At 45.7% G+C, this 26,903-nt stretch overlaps 1 protein-coding gene across 1 annotated transcript in view; it reads left to right on the top strand.

The window, feature by feature from the left end:
* Positions 1-17,454: 17,454 nt before the first annotated feature.
* Positions 17,455-26,903, top strand: part of ADCK1 (aarF domain containing kinase 1) — a gene marked incomplete at its 5' end in the record, with an annotated part of 49,177 nt that continues 39,728 nt past the window's right edge. Inside the window, one exon of the mRNA XM_009699999.1 lies at positions 17,455-17,658. Coding sequence (XP_009698301.1) covers positions 17,455-17,658 — 204 coding nt within the window. The remainder of the gene's footprint in view (positions 17,659-26,903) is intronic.

Raw genomic sequence — 26,903 nt, 5'->3', positions numbered from 1 at the left:
ATAATTCTGTTTCAGCCAAACCAGGACAAGGAGTGAAAACACCAGTGTGGCGTGCAGAGGACATTTCACCTCTCAGGCCAGGCTGGAATTTCATAGCAGGACTGAATACTGTAGATCTGCTCTGCTAAACCAGTGACCTTACCACATTCTCCCCAAAGTGTATCTGATAAAAGAATGTGCTGGAGGGTAGCACACAATTATCTTACCTGTCAAGGCAGTGTCTTCATTTAGTCTTTTAAGTCAGTGTTGAGGGAATTGCTGTGGTGGGTGGTGTCTTGCAAACATTTCTCTGGACTTCTTGGCAACGTTGAAGATGACTTAGTGGGTTCCAGGCAAAGCCTTTTACCTATGTTGGGGCCACCCTGTTTGCATACTTGAGGGAAAGGTGTCTCTGAAAGGAACTCTGTTGTTTTCCTCCACTTGGTGCCTCAGGATCAGGCAGGACTCTGACAGGCTGAGGAAAACCTGGGGACTAGCAAAAAAGGAAGCTGTGTTTCTCTTGAGTTGGAGCAGTTGCTGATTTAGTCTAGGAACAAAACAAATGTGACTTTCAGCGCCAGGTTTGGAAGCTACCCTTACTTTATTCAGGTACCCTGCTTAGAAATCTGTTGATGTGAGCACGTGTCTGCATTTTTGAACATCTGGATAGGCGCATCTGTCTGCCTGTAGACATGTGCCTGTGTGTTCAGCTGAGTGCTTCTGTTGAAGTAGCCACTTCTGAGACAGTCAGAGGTTCATAGATGGCTTTGGAGGAGTGAATCCAAGACAATAATCACATTCACTGCTAGCCTACTTAAGCTTGCTTTTGGTCCCATAGAACTGTTTTGGGGTTTCTTTATTTTGTTTTCTAGTCTCTTTTTTGACTTGAGAGTCCTGTCTCACTGGCTGCAAATTCTGCTGATGGTGCACGAATTCAGAACAGCTTGCTGCTCCTTCCTCTGCAGCAGCAGCATCTTGGCAGGTCTGACACCAGTAACAACTTGTTTTTGTCAGTGTACTGAGCTGATGTGACTTGGAAGGGGCCCACAGGGAGCAGATAAACATAGTGACAAGGGTCATCTTTATACAGCCTCCGCTCTGTTCTTAGCTCCCCTTTAACAATGAATCTACATGTGAGCCTACACATATACATACATGCACAGTGCTTTATGAAACACCTCCTGCCAAGCCTGGATCCGTTTACTGTCCTGCCAATTTTGCTGAATTTAGAGGTAAATTCACTGAAAAGGTCACTAGCAGAATTGCTTTTTGAAAAAACCTCAGCTCCTAAGATGTCTTTAGTGCCCCTGCAGCTTCTGTTTGAAAATATACTTGTTTTGAGTTGCCTGTGAACTCTGTAACTGTGCAGCCTGTTCGTTATTGTAGGGTTGCTCTGAACACAAGTTGTTTTTTACAGGATTGCTGAAGGGCAGCAGACTTTGCACTCCCGTTTGTTTATCATAGGACTGTTATGTGAAGAGAAGTAGGGAAGATACGCTTTCCTCCCTTGGGCCCTTTCCTTTGCTTTCACAGTCAGGCAGCACAGCTGGGCATTTCCAGAGCCCAGCAGGAGTCATTTCATCTCTGCAGTGCCCTGGTATCAGCTGTTGTCTCTCCTCTTCCTCTCCAGGATAGCTTCCCTGCTTCTGTTTCTTACAGTAAGCTGAGGTTTTGCTGTGGCAGTTTGAATTGCTCGCTGCCAGTATACAGAGTGGTGATCCTTGACTGCGGAACATTGTTATAATGAAATGATGGCTCCTGAGTGATGGGGAGTGAGAAACAGCAAGGCTATTAGCTGGAACTGTGCTTTCCTCACTCTAAGCTGGTGCTGTACTGGGCTGCGTGCTTGAAGACATGAGATGTCTGCAACCTGATGCATGTGAAGGTCTCCCAAGAGCTCTACCAGCTCCTACCTCACTGACAGCAGGGTTAGATCCACTGCAACTTTCCTCAACCTCTGCTGGCCCCAAAGGCCACAGGCTAGGGACTGAGTCTGTACCATGAGTGAGGGTGATGTTTGATTCTTTTAAACCTATGTTTTGATTTTAGGGCAGCAAGTGCTTGGTAATGTGGTTGAGGACCGAGCAAAATGCAGGCGGAAACAGCTTCACGCAAGCACCTCTCCTGGTATATCCCCATCTGAACGCACGCAGCTTCCCTCACTAGCCCTGCACAGCTGACAGCTCTGTTCACTTGCGCTGCCATCCTGTACCAGGCCTGAATCAGCTTCCTGCTCTCCTCTGGTGCCTCAGCCCTGGCTGCCACCTCCCTGGCCCCTGCCCTGCTGCCTGCAGATTGGATACAGATTTACCCCACCTGGCCTTGCATTCATTAGTAACTCATGTGGCCAAAATTTGCCACAATCTTAATTTTCTAAGAAAACGGAGACCCAGGTGCTGGGTGGATTCATTGCCAACCCCACGCAGGACAGCCCTCCCAGGCTGTGGCTTTGCACACCTGTGTCAATGGCAGCCAAGCCAGCAGATTTCTCCTTCCTAGTCCCTTTCTGGAGCAGAATTCCCAGCTCTGGCCGAGCTTGGCCCTCCCCTGGAGAGAAGAGCTCCACACCGTGCGTGTCTTAGCTTCATTCCTGGCGATCTCACTCCAGAAACGGTCAGATGTCAGGTTGCGTAACATGCTGAAATCCAATGAGGTCACAGCCCAAGGAACTCTTCCATTTGCAAACAGCCTAGAAACCCATTATATTTTGTATTGGTATTGAAAGACTAATGCAGGCATGTGATTTTTATTTGAAGGATACTACATTTAAATAAAGCAACAACAAAGAAGTCAAGCTCTGTCCTTTTGCAAAATCTTTGAAATGGTGGAATGTATGTGTAGCTAATGAAGGAAAGTTCCTTTAAATAGTGTTCACTGCTTATAATGGACATATGTGTAGTAAATTAAACAAGAAGCAATGTATAGATACGAACACTTCCCCCGAAAACCCCCATCCCAGTGGCACATGCCCCTCTTTCCACTTGCATTGCTCAACAAATTTCATCTCAAGAGGGGAGATGAATTCTCAATTGCAACATGCCTAGTAATTAACCGCACTGTAATTCTGATGTGCAGCACTGTCACCCACCATCGGGTGGGAGTGGAAAAGGCACTGCATTTTGTTGATGGCTGAACGTTTGTTTTCCTCATCATTTTGACACCAGAGGTAATTGCCATTCCTGAAATATTCTCTCACTACCATTACAAAGCAACTGTTAGGGACAAATTAATTATGAAGAATCTCGTTATGACAGAATAATAGGCCAACAAAGGAGATTTCTTTTTCTTCTTTCAGGGAACTGAATAGTAAAATCCAACAGCTCCTGTATAACTGCCAGAAACACGTGCTTCTCTGTAAGCCAACACATATTTTGTTGGAGATGGGGGATTTGCAAAACTAGGACTAGAGTATAGAGTGAGTTTCCAAGCTTGCTTTTATTGAGCTTTTGATTTCCCAGTATCATGTGCCAAAATGAGCTTGAGTCTGGGTATTGCCATATGGAGGGGAGGTCTTCAGGGTTGGTATTGGACCAATGTCTTCTGGCTGGGCCATGGTTGAGCAGCATTGTGAAGGTTTGGAAGTGAGGAATGCTGGACCTGTGGATCTGATGGGTTTTAGAAAAAGACATAAAGTCATTATCTGGACTGCTTTATTGCCACTAAGGGTTCCCTGTGTCAGGGAGGTCAGATCTGATGTGCTGTTTGAGTTCCAAGTGGCCAAGGATGTTCTGTCTGCCTGTCCTCCTGTGGAAGTTGCAGACTGCCTGCCCCAAATCATTCTTGTGGGATGCTCTGTGGGGACTGTTTTGATGTGGCCCGTGGATGGGTGCCTTCCTGTAGTGGAGCTGATCGATGCACCCTGCCTCCCTGTGGCTGAAACGTTCTGTCAGAGCTCAGAGGAGAAGAGGTTTGAAATATCTGAATTGCTCATGCTGGTGTTTAGAAGCTCACCCAATTTATGTGTAGGCAGGACAGCAATTCATGTAGACTTGGTAACTGTGCTTTCAAAGAGGCAGTTAGATAAGTACCTCATAGCTGACTGGCTACCATGGGATGCTAGTGAATCCTAGGTGCTGATGAGTACACAATTAAAAAGGAGCCTATTTTAGGCTTCAGAATAGCCATAATGTAGATTTAAAGAAGCTCCTGTTCACATTCTCAGCTTTGCCTTCTTTGGTGTCGCACTGTAGTTGTCAGGCAGTAGTGACTCGGCAAAGGTTCTCTCTAGTTGGGACTGGAGTCTGCTCTTATCACCTCCAGCCAAGTTCTTGTACATGCAGCACTTTGTCCATGCCCAGGAAAGGAATAATCTGCAATGGTAATCAATGCACAGCCCCTCTTTGTGCCATGATCTCCTTAATAAGAGAACAGTGAAGCTCCATTCTGTTCCAGAGACTGAATCAAGACCATGTTTATTGTGTTTTCCACCGTCTCCGTCCTGCTGACGTCAACTCCCAGTTTCACTGTGACTTCATCCTTCTTCATGGGATCTCTGTAACTCTGTGTGAAGTATGTAAACACTTTAATATTACATATTTGAGGCTAGAAGTCATAGATAGCATTACTTTCGGATTACTAGCGTCTGATTTCATTGATTTGCTTCACGTCCATCTTCTGTAGTGCTAATTCTCTATGGTCCTTTTTGGCATGCATATTTTGTCTTTGGGACTATCCACGGTGATTGTGTTTTGCCAGCAAGGTCTAATTCTTTGGAGGATCTTTCTCAGTATTATTTTTCTGTCAGGTTTTGCACTGATTGCTTTTGTGATAGGCCTTTTGTCTTGAGTTTACTATTTACCTTCTAGCCAAGGTTAGAAATTGGCTATCTTTGACTAGCCCGTTGATGGAGATTGCCTCTTGCCTATTATCTCCACTGCAGCGTCATCTTTGTTTTTTCTTGTCCAGTGTTAGCCTCTTACACCAGATTCTCCCTCTTTTGACAAAGGAACCTTGACCTTTGCTTATGAGAGGTTCAGACTGAAACCTCTGGATTCCTAGATGGTGCTTTTTTTGTTACATTGTGGCAAGTGCTGCCCAAGTTGCGGTTTTCTCCACAGAGAAGTTGTAACTGGGTAGTGGTGGACCAGGCTTCCCTTACCTTGCTCCTTGGGGTTCTTGCACAGGTGATCTGTGGTGATCAGCATCCTTTAAATCAAGAAAAAAATCCACCCTAGATTTCCACTTGATAAAGCCCATTTCCTGCTATTTGTAGTTGCTTCTCTGGAAGAATGGGGGATAAGGGTAGGGATATTCCTTCACAGGCAATTGTGTGGAAATCTATTTTATTATGTCCTAGGCTGAACCACTCTTAAATATTGACCATTCATTTTGATCCTGGATGGGACAGGTAACCTGGAGGTGGAGGCTTTCTGCTCCTTTTCTTCTTGCTGTGTGCCCAGCTCCCCATACACTGATAATGTTTCCTGTTGCACCCAATTCCTCGTAAATAAAATAACGGCTGACAGTGAGTCTCCAGGTGGAGGGACACTGTTTTCTTAAAATTAAAATGAGACAAGACATCCAACAGCTTTACTGACTATTTTAGTCTAGGTTCTTGTAGTATGTTTGACATTTACAAATGCAGCATCCCCATCTCGTGGATGCTCATTCATCTCAGAGATGAAAGGGAAAACTCAACAACTGGCAATGGAAAGAGCAAAATGTTGAATATGTAATTGTATATAAAGATGATCTCAGTTTTATTCCCTTCACAACCTTAGTGAGCCACAGCAAAGTGCAGGGGAGACATGTACAATATTGTTCATTGTGATACCAGCTGCAATAAAGGCAATTGCCTCTGGTATTGCTGGGGGTAATTCCTTTTGCTTATTGTGGGAGCAAAAGTAATCTGTTCTGGATAATGAACAACCAACATGCGGCCTCACCTGGGCTCTCCTTTTGTTCATCTCAGTTTGGTGCCATGTCAAATATGCATATTTTTTACTTTATTAAACTGCTCTCTCATGCTATTTTAAGGTGGCACTCTCAAAGCCGATGTAGGTTCTCTCTGTCGCTTGTGTTTGTAGCAGGCATTCAGTAGACTGAATGCTACCTTCACTGGCACCCACATAAGCCCGTTTTTTCCAAATTCTGCTTCCACTGGTACCTGCAGAAACCTATTGTTTTCAGTGAGAAAGCAGAGGAGTGGCAGCAAGGAAGGACCTGACCTTCTAATTGCAGTTTAACAAGTCCATGGATTGCGTATGAGTCTGAAGAGACACCAGCTCAGTCTACCGTAATGGTGACATTGCCGGGACGCTAATAGACATCGGCTGCCTTTCTTGGGGTGGAGCTGTGTGGTGTTAACTGGATGAAAAAGCTGGAGTAATTTTTATATATATATTTTTCACTGAAATCAGCAACTCTGACTAATCCCAGAAGAGTACAGACCTGCTGAGTAACAAGGGGATGTTTCTTGCTTGTTGTGTTGTTTGTTTTTTTTTCCAACATAGGCACTTTTAAAAGTAGAACTGCACTTTACCATTGATGATGACTTACTGACATCACAGACAGTATCTGTTGGATGTTGTGCTATGACAGTCACTGCAGTTTTTTGGAATTGACAGCATAATCCCATGGTTGTTATCTTTCCTGACTTCCTCGTCAATCCAATTTAATCACTTCTAGGTATTTCATGTGCTACTGTTTCTCTGTTCTTCAGGCATCCTGTTCCTATGGGAAGAGGCCTGTACTTTAAAGGTCAGAGCTTTTCAGATTAAAGAAGGGGAAAGGAGTCTGCCTCTGTCAGTTTGGTAAGGGGCTGTATTGAGATCTCTAGAGAGACTGTAATGGAAACCTTTCTTTCTGGATTCTGTGACCAAGCTGAATCCTGGTGCCTGTCTGTGTGGCTGTAAGAGAGGGAGCCCACTTGCTCTGCTCCCTTGGCCATTGGAGTGTCGTACCAGGAGAGTAGTTGCATATGTACAAGGGGGAGAAGCTGCTGTTGCACTATTTAATCGCCTGACGTTGACTCAGATATGTCCTGACTGGAGGTCAGCTGTGACGTGCAGCTGGTAGGGTGGGATTCGACTGTTGGGAAGAGAAAAATGTCAGCCCAGATTCTTCGGCGTTGACAAAGTGGATGTGATGATTTCTCCCCTCCAGCTGCAATGGCTGCCTTTATGCTTCCTTTTTCCCCGCACACCCACACTAGGAGAGCAGACGGTGTGAAGCTACCCTGTCTTGACCCTCAGCTGCTGAACTAGATGAGACTTAGCTGAGCTTTCTCCATATTTCCTTCCATGCTTGGGCTATCTATCCTGATAAACCTCACCTTTCAGTGTTTCTTTCAGTGTATGTTCTGTCTGTCGGTGCTTCCTGTGAAGTCCATGGCTTTTCCAGCTCCATTTTATTGCAGAACTGGGTGTGGTGACTAAGGGAAGAGGCTGTCAGATGTCCATCCTCATCCCTGCTGCTAGGATCACAGAATCACAGAATCATCAGGGTTGGAAAGGACCTCTGGAGATCATCTAGTCCAACTCCCCTCCCAAAGGAGGTTCACCTACAGCAGGTTGCTCACAAACGCGTCCAGGTGGATCCTTCACTTTGCTTTGAAGGACAGGAATATTCAGCATTGAGCAGATTCCCTTGATAGTCATTTCATCTCATCTTCCACTTCTTCACTAACACTAGTAACACCCTGTATGTTTCCCTTCCCAATTACAGTGTCTGACCTCTTGAGTAGCTGGAAAATGTTACCAGGTCAGCATTCTTGGCACCATCTCATTTTATTATTGAGGACAAATCATGAAACTCTCTCTCTTTTATACCATACTGGTTCATCTGTCTTGCAGTGGCTCTTGATGTATTCTTCCTTGTTTGTTTTGCTCTCTCTACGCTATCTGGGGCTTCAGACCTTTTTTTAAGTGAAAAGACCATCTCTACACCTCCTTCCCCGATCTGAAGACTCCCTAGGCATAGCCATAACTGTATGTGAGAGCTAATTTCTATGGTAGCCTTGTTTGAGCTTTTCCCCTGACCCTCCCATGGCCCAGGACCAGCCCTCACTTCCCATGCCACTGCCTTCCCACGGTCTCCTTACATGGACATGGCTGTCTGGGGAGTGTTCTCCCTTCAAGTAATTTTTGCTGCACAACATCATCTCTTGCTGTTCAGTCACCCTATGGTTTCTGTAGGGTGTATCAGCAGCTCCTGTTTAGGGAACACTCCTGAATGTAGCTCACATCTCGGTTGATCTTATTCCTTATAGCAACTGAAAATAGCAAATAAAACAGGGCTTAATAGGACTGATGGCTGGGAGCCCCCCACTACAGCTAAACACAAGGCCATATAAGGTGGTGTCTTTGCAGCCCTCAGCTTGTTTTCACTGCCATCCTGCATGGTCTGATCCAAGCTGAGCTGAATTAATTTTGTTAGCAACATTTTGAGAGATGCTGTGTCGAATTTATTATCATTTCACCTGCCTCCGTAACATGAGCTGCAGGCACTGTGATCAATGGATCGAGACACATGCCTAGTTTCATTGTGGCTTCTGTAAATGTCTCTGTGCCTTCTGCAGTCATCGAATTACTTCCTGTCCTCCATGGGTGCTCTGCAATGAAGCACAGGACAGGTCTCTCTATACCAACCCTATCAGGGCAACAAGGCACTGAGGGCACTTCTGGGAACCTGCTGACTTTGCAAGTATTATACATCTGTGTATATGTAGGTCTGGTCCTTCCTTGTCATGCAAATCTGATCTGATCTTATCCTTATATGTAAGTACCATTCCCAGAAGTGTACATGCCCCAAAAGAGAACCTGTGTGAAAGACCTGTTGTACAGTCACAGGGTAAAACTGCTTCAAGAGCAGAACCTTGTTCACTGGAGGTGATGTCTGTAGGTGTAAAGGACTCAGCTTGACTCTCAAATTCCTGTATTCAACAGTTAGTTGAACTGTTAGCGGGAGAGATTAGACAGGTAATGCTATAGCCGTGGAAGTGCTATGTCCCAGTTATTTTAGCATGTTATTTTCCCCTTGTCTCTGACTATCCCTTCCCTGTGCTCCTTGTTCTGCCTGCTCAGGAGACTTAGGCAGAATAGTGCGTTATATCACAGAGGTGTCTAGAGGGGGAACAGCTGCTCCCTTCTGATTTTTCTCCTGAACTGCCCCACAGATAACTAATTGCAACTCAGTTGCTTCTATTAGCTATTTACCTAAAATTGAGCTGGCTAATGAAAATGTTTCTAATTAATACGAGGCAGATTAAAACTCATTACAGCAAGGTCGTCAGTAATGAGAGATAATCAGAGCACAAATGACTGAGCTTAGAGCAAAATGAAGATGGAACATGAGCAGGTGATCGGTGCTGGTTGTGCATGCACCAGCCAGCAAGGACAGGGTTTGGTAAGGTGAGTACTGGAGCTCTGTGCTGCGGTTGAGCAACACGGCTTGCTCCTCTCCAGAGCAGCTTGGGAAGTGACTGGCTGAAGAGATGGACCTCAGTCCAGCGTGAATGTTTCCTGAACCAACTGGCATCTCAAACTAGGGTTTTGTTGCTAGGCCAGCCCTTAGTCGCCTGTACAGCTTCTTAGGAACCATGTTGTGAATCAGGGTATTAGCAGGAAAAGCATGGGAGTATGTGTAGTGTAGGTGGGACGTCAATGTCTGTGTGTGCTTGTGTGTGGAAATCCAGAGTCCTGATGGCTCAGAGAGTGGGAGGTTGCATGTCTGTTCAGCGTGAAATGGGCTGGCCTAGGTTTGGAAAAGTCCCTTGTGATCTCTAGGGAAGTTTTGCACACATCTTGAAACGTGTTTGCTTTAATTTCAGCTGCCTTTAACACTGGTGATATAAGACCCCAGCACCCACACCGGATTTCAGCTGTCTGACGCAGGCTCACTGTGTATATCCTTCCATTTGTACAGAGTTCACTGGCCATCCTGCTAGCTGTGTGACTCCTTGTTCCCATGTTTGTGAAACTGAGAAGCTAAGAAATTGTCACTTTAGTCTAGGGCATCACCTCTGTCCTTTACCCTTTGCAAGCTATAGAGATCTCTTTCTCAGTTCCTGGCTGTCCCACTGGCAACCAACTGTTGTGCCAGAATTTGTGAAGGAACGTGATCTCTGCTAGGACTATTTTGAGCTATGGAAGTCAAAACTGAGAATTAGGGGGATGCATTTTAACTAGGGTTTGCACCAGGGGAACTAACTAAAAAGTGGTGTAGGTCTGGAAAGGTAACAATGTACCTGCCTAAGTGCGAACATATGGAATGCTCTACTCTCCTATGGGCAGGCAGAGACCCATAGGTAAATCTTTAGGAAGGTTATACATAATTTATACAAATAACAAATTATTAGATAGTGGGGTACATTGCACCAGGAGTTATTCCAATTCCAAAGACATGGATCTGTCCACAATCAGCAATATGATCAGTTAGTATTGGTGTACGGAAGCATTTGAATGGGAAATATCTGGTGTGCCTAGGAATGAGCTTTTGTAAAAGGTAGACAGGAAAGATAGTACAAAAAGGAGGCAATAACAATTCCATTGAGAGTTGTGTTTCTCTCTGCAGCTTCCTTGCTGTCAGTCAGTTTGATTACAAGGCTGATAGTGAAGGCTATAGTAATTTATATTAACTGTATGCTTATTCAGATTTGTTGAAAGAGGAGATAACAGCCCCTTAGATGCAACTACACTGTCATTGCAATGGGTTCTAGGTTTTCTATTGCTGTTTTTAAAGCACCCAAGTACCCTATTCACTTCACCAGTAGCTGTATCCTCCCTAAACATCTTCACAGATGTTTCATCATGGCACTTGATTTCAGTCTCTCACTGTGTTAAATTGAGGTGGACATCCTTTCATTCCTCTCCTGTTTGTGCTGTTCTGGGTCGTCTAAAGCTGTTCTGTAGCTTTACCAGCCATGTACATATGGCCCTGTCATTGTCAGGGGTGGAAGAGAAAAGGACTGTGGCCAGACTCCTTTCCTATCTTCTCTGGTATGTCTTTTCTCCCTCTCCGACTTACTGTGTTCTGGGGCTACCCACTACAGAGGTGTGATGACATCCTCTTTTCCCTCTGTATAGTGTCTGAGGGACAGCCTGGCTTTTCCAGTCCAGTCTCCTGCTGCTGGAGGCATTCCCGGAAGAGCTGTCTCGTCCAGGATGGCTGACAGCATATATGCTTGGGATATTCCCGCATGCTGTGTCCTACAAGATACTTCCTAGTATCCCAAAGGCTTAATATGAAAGACCATAAGCAGCAGTTCTGCTTTGCCATGGGAAGAAAGCAGGAGTCCATCACCAACGTCTCAAATCCTTGAAGTGGCAGGTAATTTAGTAAATACAGAAGATCCTTGGAAGCAGGTTGAACCCCAGCAGAAGGGGTGACTAATTTAACTGGTATGTGGGAGCTGGATACACCAAATAGATTCTTTAAAAATTTTAATGATACTGGGAGCATCAGTGCACCCTGTTTGCATTCTGTCTCTCACTGTGACCAATCAATAGGGTAATTTTTGTCTTGATGCCTTGAGCAAGAGTGTTTAAAGCCCTTTAGATATTTTATTACCCGTAATGTTATTAGGAGTCTGTAAAATGGGGGATAGCGATCCTGAGTTTTGTAAAGAACTTTTTTTAAAGATGAAAAGCTCCATATAAAATCAGGTATGGTTGTTTTATCATAAATGTCTAAAGCCTTTCTGAATTCCATTAAGCTCTTGGCTTCCCTGTCGTCTGACAGTGAGTGCCACTGGTTAATGCTGTACTGTGCAAAATAGAATGTAAAAAAAACTTTAAAAGGGTTGTTGCTTTGTGGAATGCCCTGTTATTTGCTGTTTTGTGACAGCTGGAAGTAGGAATGGGAGATTTTCTTTATATTATTTCATATAACTCTTCTCTCTTACGCATCAACTCTCTGTAATCTAAACAGTCCCCTAACATTTCAGATCTCTTTTTTAATAGACTCTTCAAGTCCATGATCATTTTTCCCCTGTTCTTCTCCATTCTCTTCTCTTTCTTCTGTACCTCTTTTTGTGATGGGATATCCAAAATCCAGCGGGATGTTGTGGTTTCAATTTATACAATGACATTTGATATTTTAAATGTTTTTGCCTTTTCCTTTCTTAACACAGTCAAACAGCTTGTTTGGGTTTCTTGACCCCCACTGTGCGTTGAGCAGGTGCCTTCACTGAGCTGTCCACAACAATGTGATGCAAGTGTTGGGTAGTTGCAGTTAATTTTGAGCCCATCAGTGTGTGTGGGCAGGATAAATTGCACTTTCAAATATGTGTAACCTTGCAGCATCTATGCTGAGGGTGATCTGCCAGTCTCTTGATTGTTCAACTGTCTTTGGTAGGGACTTGGCAGGGCTTATTTTTCCATAGCAGTGAATAATTTCTGTTGCATCTTGTGGGATTTTTGTCACTGCACTGTTCTCTCCTTTGTCAGATCACTAGCAGGGAAATTAAGTCTTGGTGTAAGAATGGGTGTAATGGGACACTCTGCTGTTTGTTTTTGATGGTGATGTGGGTCAACCCATTTATAGCAGAGGGCCCCTTCTGCCTTGCAGGTGCTACCTGGACCTGTTTCCCTTTTCATTACATTTCTCGGTGTTTCTAGTGCTAGTTCAGCCTCACTGGAAGTAACAACATTGCAGGTACTAACATAGACAGGGCTTCCGCAGTATCACCTCATTTAGAAGAGCTCAGAGCAGGTTGAAATGAAGCTGTGGTAAAAACATCACTAAATGTTGCAGCCTTGTCCTAACTAGAGAGTCCCCCACTGTTGCTCTCTGTAGTTCTGGCCTTGGTGTTGCAGAGAGGGAATTCTGAGCTGGGAATGGGGTAAAATGAGCAAGTGATGTTCTTGTATCTTATCTCCAATAATTACTCAGTTTTTCTTTTCACTCTTTATGAGGGAATTTATTGAAAGCCACTTGAGAGTCCCAATAAATATCTCGCTTTTCTATTGACCATTGCATTAACATGCTCAGAGTATTTTAGTGGACTGGTGAAGAATGATTTTTTTCCTCTCAAAATCCCTGTTGGCTTTTTTCAGTCATATCAGATTTAGCTAGATGATTTTTAGTACTCTCTAAAATTATTGTCTCAACTAATTTAGCTGATACAAAATACAAGCTTACAGGACTATAATCTCCCAGATTACTCTGGATTTGTCTTAAAAACAGGGCAATGTTTGTTCCTCTGCAGTCCTCTGGAAGCTAACGGTTTTAATGTGTGATCCCCTTTTTATTATGATTATTAGCATCTCAGCTACTCTTTGAATTAATCTGTAATTTTTATATGTTTTAAGTTTTCAAGGTGTTTTGTGGAGACATCTTTCTTGAGATACTGTCTTGCAGAGTATATCTCCATTGTAAGCAGTGATGGGCAGGCTTCTCCTCAGCATTCTGCCCCACGCAGGGAATTGCCTGTAGCAGGAGAAGGAGCCTCCTTTCCCTTGCTCAGGTTGGGAGTAGGTGGGATGCGAGTGGGCACCACGTGGCGTGGAGCTGTTCCTGCTCAGCTATACAAGAGTGCTCTCTGTTATGGAGGTGAGAGGAAGAGCAGCCCTTCTAGCCGTGTCCTCTGGGTGAAATCCAGCCTGGCGTCCTTTGTGAGATGTCTGTGTTCGCAGTATTCCTTGAGGCAGCACTCATCACCAGGAATTTCTAGTGACGTGTTTGTTATGTCTTTGACTAATTGCATTTCAAATTTTCTCTCTGCATTTCTAATCCTCATTTCACGTTTTGCCAGCTATGAGTATGCCCTTCAGGGTTGCAATGACTTTTCTGAAGGATTTTTCATATGAGGAGTGGCTTCCACCACTTACCTTGCTGTCTTTAGTGGCCATTCTGAGCCCTTTTGTCACCAGGTCTGTCACCAGATACCAGATATTCAAGTTTTCACCAGTGTATTTATTGTATTATTTTCTTGTAAATTAATTCCTTTATTTTTAAGACCAGATTAGCATCTGCCAATTTGTGACACCTGCACATCTGATTCTCAAAGAGCAGTTCTTTGCAAAGGTCTCTGTGAGTAAAGGCTCCTTCAAAAGCATCAAAATGACTTGAGAAGCCAGGTCTGTTTGTACATCAAGGGTAAATTAAAAAATGTCCCTTTGCAGCTCTGCTTGCTGAGTATGTGCTTCATCCCAGAGGTGCCTCCTCTCCATACCTGACAGTTGTTACTTTCACCATAGCCCATATGGGACAATTTTAATAATCAATGTTAATCCCAGTCTACCCAGGGTTTAGGTAAACCACATGAGTCTGATAGCCATGCTGTGGGCCAATGGAGAATTTGTTCAGGGAAGGGGTTTGTGACAGAAAGAAATGCCCATGTGGACTGAGGAAAGAACCATATACACACTCAGACAGCATTTGTGATCTGAAGTGTTTCCTGAGGGAGGCTTATTCTTGGTAATCCTCGGTACATGAAATGCTTCCTTTCTCTGCAGTGTGCTCCTAGGCATGATGTGTACAAGTGGGTCTATGTCTAACTAGCTGTTGTTCCCAGCTCTCTTCCCTGATAAGAAGAGTTTTTCAGGTATTGCTTGTGCAACAAAGAGCAGTACATTGTGAGATTTCTCGGAGAAAAGCTCTGAACCGTTCTGGGGGTTTCCATTTATCCTGCAGTTTCTGCAAGATAGGACAGAAACGTGGGTCAACAGTATTGGACACAGTAATAGGAACGTGGCACTCTGACTTTGCCTATGATTAGGAGAAGATCATCTGTTAGAGAAACAAGTGCTGCATCTGGACCATGACCTAGTGTGGGGAGATCCAGGCAATTTTAGATAGTGTTATGAACATTTTTCTGCTAAAATTCCTGACCTAGATGATAAGAAAAGACACCTTGGAAGCTGCATTCACAGTCCTGCTTCATTCTCACTGTACTTCTACCTCTAATGCTGACTGGAGTTTTGTAAAATGTAATTTGCTTCTTCTGAGACAAGTTGTCGGTCATCTTCTGTCTCTCTAGCAGGGGCAGGAGCTGGCATTCCCTGCTCCACATAGCCAGCCAGGGCATCTCTCTCTTAGGAGTTTTAGCCAAGGCAGTTGTTAGAGCATGGTGGAGGATGCTGTGCATGAGGGTTTTGTTCTGTTTTGTAGCTGGAGCCCTCTGTAAGGGTGCTCTTGTCTCTCCTGGCCAGGACTGCTGTGTCCATGAGGCCAGTTGGGTTCTCTACAGGGTGGGTAAGTTTGGGAGGGCCAAAATTTTCTCTCTCCTTGTGCTAGAGGAGAGAGGGGCTATTTCTGTCTCCTTCTCAGCAGTCACCAACGTGAAGATACACCCTGCATCCAAGTGTGTCTACAACCGGTTACATTTGCAGCTACATGAGTTTTCCACCCTGTTTTTTCCATCCCCCTTGGCAATCCGTGTGGAGTGGGTAGGTACATTGGAGCCAGCATCTCTACCCTGAGCTGGCTGCCCGACCTCATGCCCAGCACCACCTGGAGTCATTTGATGGGCTCCTGGTGTGCCCATGGGAGCTCGCAGGGCCCTATGCTGGCCCGTGCTCAGTGCTGGGGTTTTTGGAGCACATCTGCAAGGAGCCTTGCTGTTGTTACCCACTGGTGCCCTGGGATGTGGCTGCCTGATACCTTGGGGGCGGGGGGGGTAGCTGGCCACAAGCTCCCCTTCCCCTTCACTGCTGGCGGCGGGTTTCCTCCATGGCTGGAGGCAGCGGGCAGAGGGCGATTATCGAAGCTGCATAAAAGCTGTTTCCCTGTAATGGACTGCACCCCTGGTGCTGTGACAAACTACCCAGCTGCTCTGGCTCCCTCCCTCCCACTGCCTTTCTCTTTTGTCCATTAATCCCTCCCTGCTTTTCTTGCTTTCTTGTCCTCTTTGCTTCCTTTCCTTTTCCCCTTTTGGCCTGCTTTTGTCCCTGCTGCACACAGAGGAGGAGACAGCTAGGGCATGGATTTGCTTGTTATAGCAGGAGCTTTAAAGCTGGTGTGTAAAATGCAGCACAATAACGTGGGAGACTTCAGGCATGCTCATGGATGTTATTTTCTGCCTATGTATTTACAAGTGCTTTTGAGCAGGCAACGTGCTGGGGGAAGCTCACTCATCTAGCGCAAGTTACGCTTGCCTGTGTGCGCCCCCGTAGGAAAGTGTGTGTGTGTGTGTGTGTGTGCACGTGTGCATCAAGCCGTCAAGTCTCACACGCTGAGTGTGACACTTGCACATTAGGCTTTCTCCTCACACTCCTCTAGGCCTGTGTTTTGTGCACTTGCAGCTCAGCACCCAGTCTGTCCCCTGATGTGTTCCCAAATGCGAGACGCTTGCCCTGTCCTGTGATACGACACGGCACTGCTTTGCATGGAGGGCAAAGATAGCCACTGAACAGGGTGTGGGTGGTGTTCATGCATGTTTGTGGTGTTGTTTCTTTCTGCCACATACTTCGAGGCTTTTTGTGGAGTCCTTCAGCACAGAATCTTGGGCATATGAAGTCTTCAGACCAGGATTTGACCTTCAGTGACTTCTGACACAGAAGCCAGAGGAATTAGGAGCCTCCATACAGATAGGTGTCAGGCATTAACAGGAGACGGGTGTGAAGTTATTTTTTGTCATTGATTTGCTTGGATTTTATTAATGTATCAGGGTAAACTTATCTGAAGTTTATTAAAGAATTTTGAGTATTGCTGTGTCCTTGGCAAGGGCCTTTTCTAGTGAGAGTAATAAAAGCAGAATAAATCATTGCCACTGAAGGATATGGTAGCTGGTCTGTGCTTGAGAGGTGGAATGAACCTCAGGAGCTGAAATCCAGACCAGGCAAGTGGTCAGTGATGGGTTTTGTCATTTGGTGGCTGCATTTTGGCCAATGTGAGCAAAGCTGGCAAGTCTTCTAATTCTTAGTTTCTAAAACCGCTGTCACTGCAGACTTTGTTGGCAGTGTAAGCAGTAAGACCAAGACCTGGATGGACTGAAGGGGTGTAATTTCCCCTTGTGGTTTGTCAGAGCGAGCTGAGGAGGATGAAGGACTGCCCACATACTGTCCTCCTCACTGCCAAATAGACATCTGTAGTTTTGATTTTTAACACATTCTTCTTCCAAGTTCCTGAAAGTTTCTGAGTTGCTATCTGTGGTTTTCTTCTCTCTTTAATTCATCACACTCATGCTATGAGTCTAACATATATGGTTGTGGTCTTGACTTTTGTCTTTTGACAAGGGGTTCGCAAACTGTGCATCATAGCAGTGGATCACAGTGACAAACCAATGCTGCCCTGTGGCTAGACATCTTATTCTGTACAAGGATGTAGTTCTGGACAGAGCCAAAAACTAATGTGCTGTCACTGATCATGGTGCCTGTGTAAACAAGTGTCAAAGCCCCTTATACTCTGGAGCATCTTGTCCTGCTCTGGTTTAAACCCTCTAAATCAAGCCAGAGTCCTAATACTTAGCTGACAATTTAGATGATGATGCCAAAAGTCAAGAAAGGAAATACTGGACAAATAAAAGGTACATATGTGGGTGTGTGCATGTAAAGACAGCAGAAGGGCTTTGCTGATGTTCTCGTCTCCCCGCAGGTGCACCTGCGCTCTGCTGAGCGCCTCCGCGAGCTGTGCTGCGCCAACCGAGGCACCTTCATCAAGGTGGGACAGCACCTGGGAGCGCTTGACTACCTGCTGCCTGAGGAGTACACCCGCACCCTCAAAGTGCTGCACAGCCAGGCCCCGCAGAGCACCAGGCAGGAGATAGAGCAAGTTATCCGTGAGGATCTGGGCAAAGAGGTAAGGACACCCATAGCCTGTGTTGGCTTCTCAGGCCTCAGCAAGCCCTGGGCAGTTAGAGGAAGGAAAACAGGGGCAAGGAGGTCCCTGGTGGTTCTTAGTTGCAAGAGATACCAAGGGGAGATATCTCCTTCTTGCCCTTGGGAGAATGCCATGCGAATTTTCCCTGTCCATTATTGACAAGCTTAGGAAAGGAGAAGGTAACAGAGGATTAAGGGTGTGAAAGCTGCCAGGTGGAAACGGCAGGACTGAGTAGAGCAGCATACCCTAGAGGTTATGCCAAGACTAACAGGGTTGCTGGAGGTCAGGATGGAGTGCCATCTGCCACACTGAGGGGTAGGAGCTGGAGGTATTGATGTTCAGAACACAGATATATTAGCAGAGCTCTGTGAGGGACGACTGCTCTCCCCTGGCTGTGGTAGACCAATTCCAGCTAGCACTGACAGCCCTTTACTTTCTCCAACCCCTAATTAACCCCCAAAGAAAATAATAGCATAAATCACTTTTGGTGCTTGCAGTCAGGTAACACAGTAGCCCAGGATTCTGTGTCGCCATTAACCCTCAGCATCCCACAGCACTGAAATCAGAGGTAGGTGCCTGTGTTCATTAGATATAAGAGAAGTAACCCCAGTATTTAGAGAGGGTGTTCTGCTACTTTGCATCTGGCCCCTTGCAAGAAGAGATCACCTCACACTCCAGCCCAGGTTGAGGGGAGGCATTTCAAGGATCACAACTGACATGGTGAGAGGGAGGCAGGAAGCAATAGCTTGCGAAGGCAATGGTAGAGAAGGTGCATGTGAGGGGGAGGAAGACAGGAGGCTGAAGAAGGGAAGTAGTGTGTACATCTATTGTTGCTCATATATAGAGGTTTATGGGGCTGTTTTGAGTTGTTCTGGGTTGTCTGACTGTCTCATAAGGAGTTATGAGGGAACTTGAGGGAGTAAGTGAAGTATTTGCACCTTGTGGGTATATTATGGGCAGATTTGGATGAGGGGGATCTGCTTGTATGTAGCGTAAAGGTGTAGGTATTGTCTACTCAGGAATGACAATTAATATTTACCTGCAGTTTAATGGCAGGGTTAAAGTCAGCCCCTGACCTGCAAGGTGCTTTCTCTCTCAGCACTGCATCCTTGTAGCATGGCTGGTACCAGCTGTGTTTCATCTCAGTGGATAGGTGGAGCAGGGCAGGCTGGCTGCTCCCTGTGGACCTCCATCTGGCAATCTCCCCTGTGCAGGAGCCACGGAAAGCCACCCTGAGCTTAGCCCCCATTAAATTACCACAGCAGCCACCTCTGGCTCAGTTTGTGTGGTGTCTCTCAGAGGCTAAGGCAGATGCTCAGAGATGGGCCCTTTTCTTTTCTCTCAAGTGTGTGCTCAGCTGCCACTGATACACCCTGATTTCTTTCAGCTTTTTGGGAGCTAGATGAACCCTCCATGCCTCATTGATTTCCAGCAAAGCAGCTTGAATCCAGTCCACACAGCAGCCTTGCCTCTTAGCATTCACTTCACCCACATGGGCAGTGCTGGACAATATTTAATTTTAAAGAGACAGTGAGAGAGAGAAAAAAAGGTAGAAATGGGAAGAAAGGGATAAAGAGGAAATGCTAATGAGAGAGTGATGATGAAAGAGACAAATTAAGAGAATGACATGTATAAAAATAAAGGAGCTGGGGAAACTGGGCAGTATTAAAAGCGAAGGTAAATGCCCATGTCCATTAGTTACAAGGTACCAAATCAAGGTCTTTAAAAACAAAAAGGATTTGGGGAACCTAACGCACCAAAATTGTTTTTGCTGGAGCCCAGAGGATTTAGTAGGGTTACTTCAGGAACAAATTTAATTCCAGTGGAGCTACATCCTCAGTACATTTTAAATATGATATACTTAGCTGAAATATAGATGGCAGAAGGGCAAGGTGGAGTGTCAGGGCAGAGGAGAGTGTGAAGAAGGGTCCTGGAACCTTCCCCCTTGGGGCCCACATCACACCTGGAAACTTGCAGATGAATTCAAATGGAAGAGAAAATGACAGTGAGGGAAGCTTCCCAGGGTTCCTAGGCCTAACCCTGCTGCTCTCGAATTCAGTGATAAGATTTCCAGTTCCCCCATCAGGTACAAGAGCCAGCTCCTCAGATGAATCTCAAGTGTAGGCAAGAAGTAATTACATACAGTTTGAATCACTGCACAACAAATGGGAGAAATAGCAGCTGGAAATACAGAGGTACCTAGGGAGGAATGTGACAAGCTGACAAATTAGGCAAGACCTTGCAAAAGGACATGAAGATCAAAAAAAGCCAGTTTCGTGTATAGAAGCGTTGTATCTTCAGTCAATTAGAAATAGTCTTTCTTCTGATGTGACCTACTCCTTGGCATCTTATCAGAGGCTTGGATGTTTGACAAATGGAGTGGTTTTGTGGGAAAACTGGCATAGAGGGAGACTGTGCCAATGGGACTGATCCTTGAACAAAGACAGAGGGCTTGTGAGGTGGTTTTACAGCAGTTCAACATGACTGTGTTGTCACCACGCAGACTTGCATGACACCCTGCTGATGGGGGCTCTCCCATCCTAGGCCAGCATCATAGCTGGAGACTGGGAGCTGCAGCATGTAGCTCTGCTGCGTGAGCTAATGGACTGATCTAAAGGCAAATGGCATGTGTGCTGATCTGACACAGAAGGAGAAGCATCATATATGCTGACTAGTGGGTTGTCCTGTCAAACCCTGTTTTAAGTCTAGAGGGAATCTGTGTACCTATCAGAGATCACTGGGATAAAAATAATCAGTAGTGAGCAGATACTGTCTTTCTAATCTCAGCCACAGCGGTTTGGCTAAGTGATGGTGGGAGTTGATCATTCTCTTGAGCATTGGATGCAAGAGGTTGAGGTGGCAGGTGGGATTCTCAGGGCAACATGAGTAGTAGCAGTGGGAGAGGCCGCACAAAGTTATCTTTACAGTGACTCCTGGAAACGATCAGCAGCAAGATCACAGAGTAAGAGTCTTTTGGGGAGACAGTGGAGATACTACAGGTTGGGCTTGTTCTGGATGTATTCCTTGGAGCAGTTGGGAAACGCTGTGTGCATAAGAATAGGTGATGAGACAAGAATGAAAGTCTGTCCTACCTCTGTGTTCATCTTCCTTGCTTGAACAAGGTTCTGAAAGTGAAAAGGTGTCAAGCATGGAAAATGAAAGTGAAACAAGTATGTTTCCTACTCCACAATTGTAATTTTCTCTGCAGAGCTATTAATGACATAGAGAAAGAGAGCTGGTTCAGCTAAGCTCTCTGACTCAACAAAGTGCATGCAGAGCAGAGCCAGGCAACTTCTGGTGAAATGTGGACACCAGACATTTAGGGAGAAAGACTGATTGAAGGGCTCTGCAAGATTCATCTTTCGAAGTGACTGCACCTTAAAAGCACAAAATCATTGTGCTTAGAAACTAGAAAGATGGAAGAAATGTTTTGCCAGCACTAGGATTAGAGGCATTTCCTCCCTCTGGCAAGTCTGTTGGAAAGCACTGGATTGTGGCTGTGGGATACAGGGACACTGTGGAGGTGATGCCAGTTTGGTCCCAGAGCAGAGATGCAGAACCCAGTGCATCTCTGAGTTTGGCCAAGCCAATTCCACCTGACAGCCCTTCGGTGTCTGTTGGAAAGATTTCCTATAGGTCTATCTGTATGTGATTTCCATGGACAATGTGCTCAGAGGAGCTAATTGCTCATTGCTAAGACTGATGGGACTATTGTGGAACTCTCTCCTTTCAAAAGTGCATCTGCTTCTCTCTGCTGTGATCAAGGCCATTCCAGAGAATCCCTCCTCATAGGACTGAGTGGCTGCAGAATGACTTGGCAGCTTTTACAACCCTGCTCTTCCAAATATCCTTGATGCCTTTCTGTTGTCTGGCTCCAGTACTGTCCAGTGCAGACCCTAATATGGCTCTGTGGGTCTCGTTTTTCTGTTGCTGTGCAATGGTAATGAGTTTAGATACTGTGGCATCTTGTCGCATCACAGTGTACTCCTGTCTATGCCAACACACTCATTTACCTCTTTCTAGTCCTAAAATACCTCCTGGTTTGCAGTCATACTGCACATCCCAGTAGGCCACAGCATAGCTCTACCCACTCAGCACCACTGTAATCCCTCTCCTGTGTACAGCAAGATGTCACTTTCCAGAGCCCATTGCTCATGAGCTTCCAGCCTGTTCGTCACACCAACTTTCTGACCTTTTCCCCAAGACTCCTTATTCTCCCTTTTGGTGTGTTTGTGTACTCCATACTCTACCCAGGGTTTAACTCATGTTGGAAGTAATTTTTCTTGATGGGAGACACTCCCTCCCTATCCATCTCTCACCACTGTCCTTGCAGAAATATCCCAGTTCCTCTACCTGTGCTCCTTTCTGGCGGGTTCCCATCAGGCTAGTTCTCTGGTCCCTGCTCCAGTGTCTGGTCTGAGCTTGTGTGATTCGGGGTTAGGGAAAGGATAAAGTTAGCATCCACATGAGGCCAGGGTGGTCCCGGGTAGGGTCTTTCCTATGCTGGTTGGGTACATGTGCGCTGCAGCTGCCCAGGTGCTCTGTGTCCAGGCTCTGTCTTTGCCTGGAGGGCAAGGGGCTAGTGTAGGGCACAGGGCCGGCCTTGCCTGCGATGGAAGTGAGGGTCTGTCGTTCATCCTTGCCCCTTGACTTATCCTCACATCTCTGGTCTCTTGCTAACAGTTGTTGAAGCTGTCACAGAGGTGAGTGGCAATTGCTGAAGCTGAGCAGTCTCAGATGCTTTTAAGTGAGGGATCCTAAGAAATTCTGACCCCAGGTATCCACATCTGCATAGATACTTATACCATTGCTGGTGAATTTGCTGCGCTCCAGGAAGGCTGAGAGGCAAAACAGGCTCCATAGGGAGAACACACCAGTGATTGAATGTTTTGGTTCCAGTGCTTGCTTTGTTCAAAGCTGGGAGAAAGGGCTGGGGAGAGTCCAGAGGTCAAGGCTTGTCTCTGCTGAAGCCAAATTGTATAAAGGGCCTAAACAGATGGAAAGACAGTCATTTGGAAGGATGTCAGTCTAGCTCTTCTTGGTAGGAGTGCAGGTAATGGGAAGTAGTTTCTAATTGCTGGATTAGCCAGCACCTCCAAGGAGACCATCCTTTTCATCCACAGTTAATTGCGGCTTTTACCTGTTGTTCAAGGACTATTTTGCCATTTGCCAGAAGCCTCCTGCAGCCATACAGTAATGGAGCTCACTGATTGAGCAGGGCAGGATATGTCTTTGGGTTGACTGTGATTTGAAAGCCAAGCATGTGTGGTAGAGGAACCTCCTGTGCTGGGTTTGCGAAGCAGGATGCATTTTCACAATGGTGTTTGGAGGACCCAGCCTTAGGTTAAAGGGCTTTGCTCTCCTTGGATTCGTACTGTTGTACCTGGCATGGCAGCAGTGCTGTGTGGTAAGAAACAGATAATCTTCACCTGAGAAGTCATTGTCCCTGCAGCAAAAGTGTGGCTAGGAAGGATATTGCCCTTTGTCTCTCTACTTTAAATTGCTCCCAAGGTTCCCAAAGTATTTTCTAGGTTGGGTACACGAGCATTATTCATCCACTGTTGAAATATACCCATATACACCTGGGAGCATGATCACTGCAATGATGTGCAGCAATGCTACGCAGCCATTTGACAGGGAGAGACAAAAATTGTATGCCCGTGTGAACTTGCCATGGGAAAGATTTAGAATCAGACCACAGTTAATCCCCACAGCAAGAGACTTCCTTGCCTTCCAGCTGTTGGAGTCTGAGAAAAGACAAAGGGAATAGAAGAGACTCCTCTTTTTACTCCTATTTCTGTACGCATTCTTGGTACAGCATGGCAGCCTTTGCTGTGCCAGTGACAGGGAGAAGGATGGACTGATTCCCTTCCTTCTGGAACTGTTCATTAGCATTTTAAGCTCTGGCAAGACATATGCTTACTTCTGATTCGCAGAACTATTGAAGCAGCGCTCAGCCCTGTGGGAGAGCAGCAAGGCCTTCAATAGGCTGTTGGGTATTTCACCGCATGTCCTACAGCATCCAAGTTGTTCCCAAGGGAATTTGAGCCACTTTCTGTATCTGGCTCCATATGTTGCCCTAGAGAAGATTAATTTACCCTGCTGGATCACAAGGTCTTCATGTCACAATGCTGCAGATCCTGTTATGGCCCCAGAAGGCCTCTTCCCAGGCTGACAGGGTTGTCTAACCCACCCAGGATGCCAGGACATGTGCCTGCTTCCTCCAGTGTTGCACAGCCTTGTGGTCGAGTGTTCTGCCTAAAAGCACTGATGTGTGGCACAGTCAGTGCATGGTTGCTCTCATGGTGGCTTGGGGCTGTGGGACTGATGCTGAATGGCTCTGCTGAACACCTGGACCTCCCATAGCTCATGACCCTGTCCTTAAGTACCACACTCCAGCAACACTGTGCTGGAATGCTCTGTGAAGTTGGCGCTGGCATACGTCACTAACTGGCACAGGGAAATCAGATTTAGGTCAGCAAGAGCCTCTTCTGCCTGCTATGGGTGTTATGTCCATCACAGGAAATCTCCTCTTTCTGCATGACATTACCCACCCTCCGTTACCCACGAGAGTGGAGACTGGGCTGTGGTGGCCATTACTCTGACAGTGTGAGGGGCTGGGAAGTGGGATGGGAGGATTTGGCCCTTCTCCCACCCTCTGAGCCTCTCTCAGTAGGCCCGTCAGGGCTTCCAAGCAGCCGTCAATAAAAAACACATTTGTATTAAAACTATAATGAGGAATAAAAAAACTTCACATTTTTTTCAATAACTCGGGATATAAAAAAGAGATTTTTATCAATTATGAAAAGGATTTTGGCCATAAAAAGGTAATTTAAAGAGTCTGAGATGGATGGCGAATAGCATTAATGTCACCCAGAACAAATGGGCCTGCATTACTCAACTGAAAGGCAGGAGCGACTGCTGCTGCTGCTGCAGCCTCCGCTGTGCTCTCCCTGTCTCTGGCCAGAGGCCCCAGTCGCCGGCGGATCTCAGTGTGGTGCCTCTACACCGAGCCCTGGTGCGGGCAGTAGCTGCCCAGAACTGCTGCTTCACTGCCAAGGGCAGATGGGGAAAACAAACAGGGAGTTTTGTGTGGCTCAGGTGGTCCACCTTGCTTTGTTCCTTGTGTCCCTGCTTGCTCCGTTTGCAAGCTCCGGTGTTACTGACCCTTAGTGTCACACCAAGGACAACCTGGTGTCCTTATTGCCAGGGGAGCTTTGGGACAGGGTATTCCCTCCTTCCATGGGTTTTCTCTCTGCTTACAGCTCCTGGGAGAGGATCTGGCTGAGTCCTGCTCATGGCAGCCACTTCCTGGGTGCTCTCAGCCCCATTGCCTAAGAGAGGGAAGGTTTTGTGGATAGATTAGAGGATGATCTCCTTTGGCTTCCTTCAAGTTAATAAGATTTACAATACAGGCGGTTGGACATTGGATTTTCTGAAGGATTTTTTGGAGGGCCTTCTGCAAGGAAGTGAAAGATTTGAGATCAGAAAATGAGATGAGGAATGGCCTGGTAAAGAGTAGTTCTGATCTGCATGCGTAGTGGCATTTTTTTCTTAAATTTACAAATTCTTTAGGTGCCTGGGGGTTAGTGTATGACATACCTGCATGGAATTTGTTGGCTCACAGTGTCTTGTGTGCAGATAGTAAGCTCTCTTCAGAACGATTTTCTCAGAGTTTTGATGACACCTGAAGTGTTGCTCTGATGCAAATAAATCTTGGCTGGCAATGCACACCACAGCTGTGTCGGGCTGTCTTCAGAGTCCACGTCCTGCGGAGGTGGTGGATGTGCTGCACAGCAGTGCTCTAGCCATCCACAGAAACCACCTCTCAGCACAAGGGTAACCGTCCTGGTTCCAAACAATCACTGGAAATTGCTATCTGAGATTAATAGTCCTTATATGGCCTTCTCGCATATGGAGACTTTCTTTTTTCAAACATTGTGTGTATTTCATTTGCTCAGCAATCTCTATGCATTTATGACACAGCAGTATCTGGGCAGGGGCAGAAGCACTGAGCTGCCATGTGGAGGGACTGGCTTCTGTTTCAAAGCCTGCTGCTGCTACACAGAAATGTTCTTGGGTTTAGCATGGCTGATTTTTCTCTGAGGAAGCAGGGAATCCTGTCATCTGCCTGCCCACTGATCTTTTGATATCCTACTTGATTCTGCCCGGTTAGCATCTCCTATTTTCTTTCAGAATTTTACATCAGCCCAGTTACTTGACTCTTGACTTGTCAGGAACATGAAAACATGATGCAGTGAGTCTGGTGACTTTTGGCAATAGGTTATTTGTAAATGAAACAAATGACATAAGATGAAATAAGGAGCTATAGGGCCTGACCTTGACATATCTGCATTCTGCTAACACGCAGAATAGATACATAGCATTTTAATGAATTTTTAAGATGTACAGTGATCTAATAAGCTCTGTTTTATGGCACTTCTGACATCTATCTGAGAGACAGCTCCTGATTCCATGGAAGGATGCTGAACTATAGAAAGTACTTCAACCCTGCCTGCAGGTTTGCTTCCCTGTGAAAAAGGTGCTATGGGTGAGAACATTGAAAATTCTCCTCGTGGGAAGCCTCAGACTCAACGTGCTTTTGTGTTTTGAGAATTAAAGCAAAAATTGCGATCTAAGAGGTCTCAAAGGGTCTTTCCACCATTAGTGAGCAAAGTGTCTCAGTCCCTAGTAGGCAAGCTAACCTGAAAGAGAGGAAGTTTTCTCATGTTCCCTTTGGAAATCAAGTTATGTTTGTAAACATTAAGCACATTTTGCACTTACTTTCTGTAAGCTTTGCAGTGCTTTGGTTTTACAGGATGCATGGTTCAGAGCCAAACCTGTGAAGCTGTCTGTGGCAACTGAAGCAATAAACTCACATGACCTATTGCTTGTGCCAGGAGAGCTCAGCTGAAGCAAACCCTTGAGTTTCTCCCTTACAAAGCTCATATAACCACTCCATCCAAAATTGGCAACTTCTTGGAAGAGGCTGTTCAGCATCAACCCTTCCAAATTTCAAATGATTAGTAGAAAATATACATTGGTTGGCTCATTTCAGATAATGAATGAAACTGAGGTGTTATCAGTTGTGAGTGGAGAACAGAGCTAATTTTGCCAAACACCTTATTGGATGTAACTGATTGGTTCAGGTCTATTAACTGTTATTCCTGTTTATCAAGAAAGGCTAGAAGGAGGCTAGAGCAATTAAAATTACCAGGGCTTGT

This window comes from Cariama cristata, unplaced genomic scaffold (genome assembly GCF_000690535.1).
Source record: "Cariama cristata isolate BGI_N322 unplaced genomic scaffold, ASM69053v1 scaffold15405, whole genome shotgun sequence".
Lineage (NCBI taxonomy): Eukaryota > Metazoa > Chordata > Aves > Cariamiformes > Cariamidae > Cariama > Cariama cristata.
Note: the sequence above shows the minus strand (reverse complement) of the source record. Positions and strands in the feature narration are given on the sequence as shown.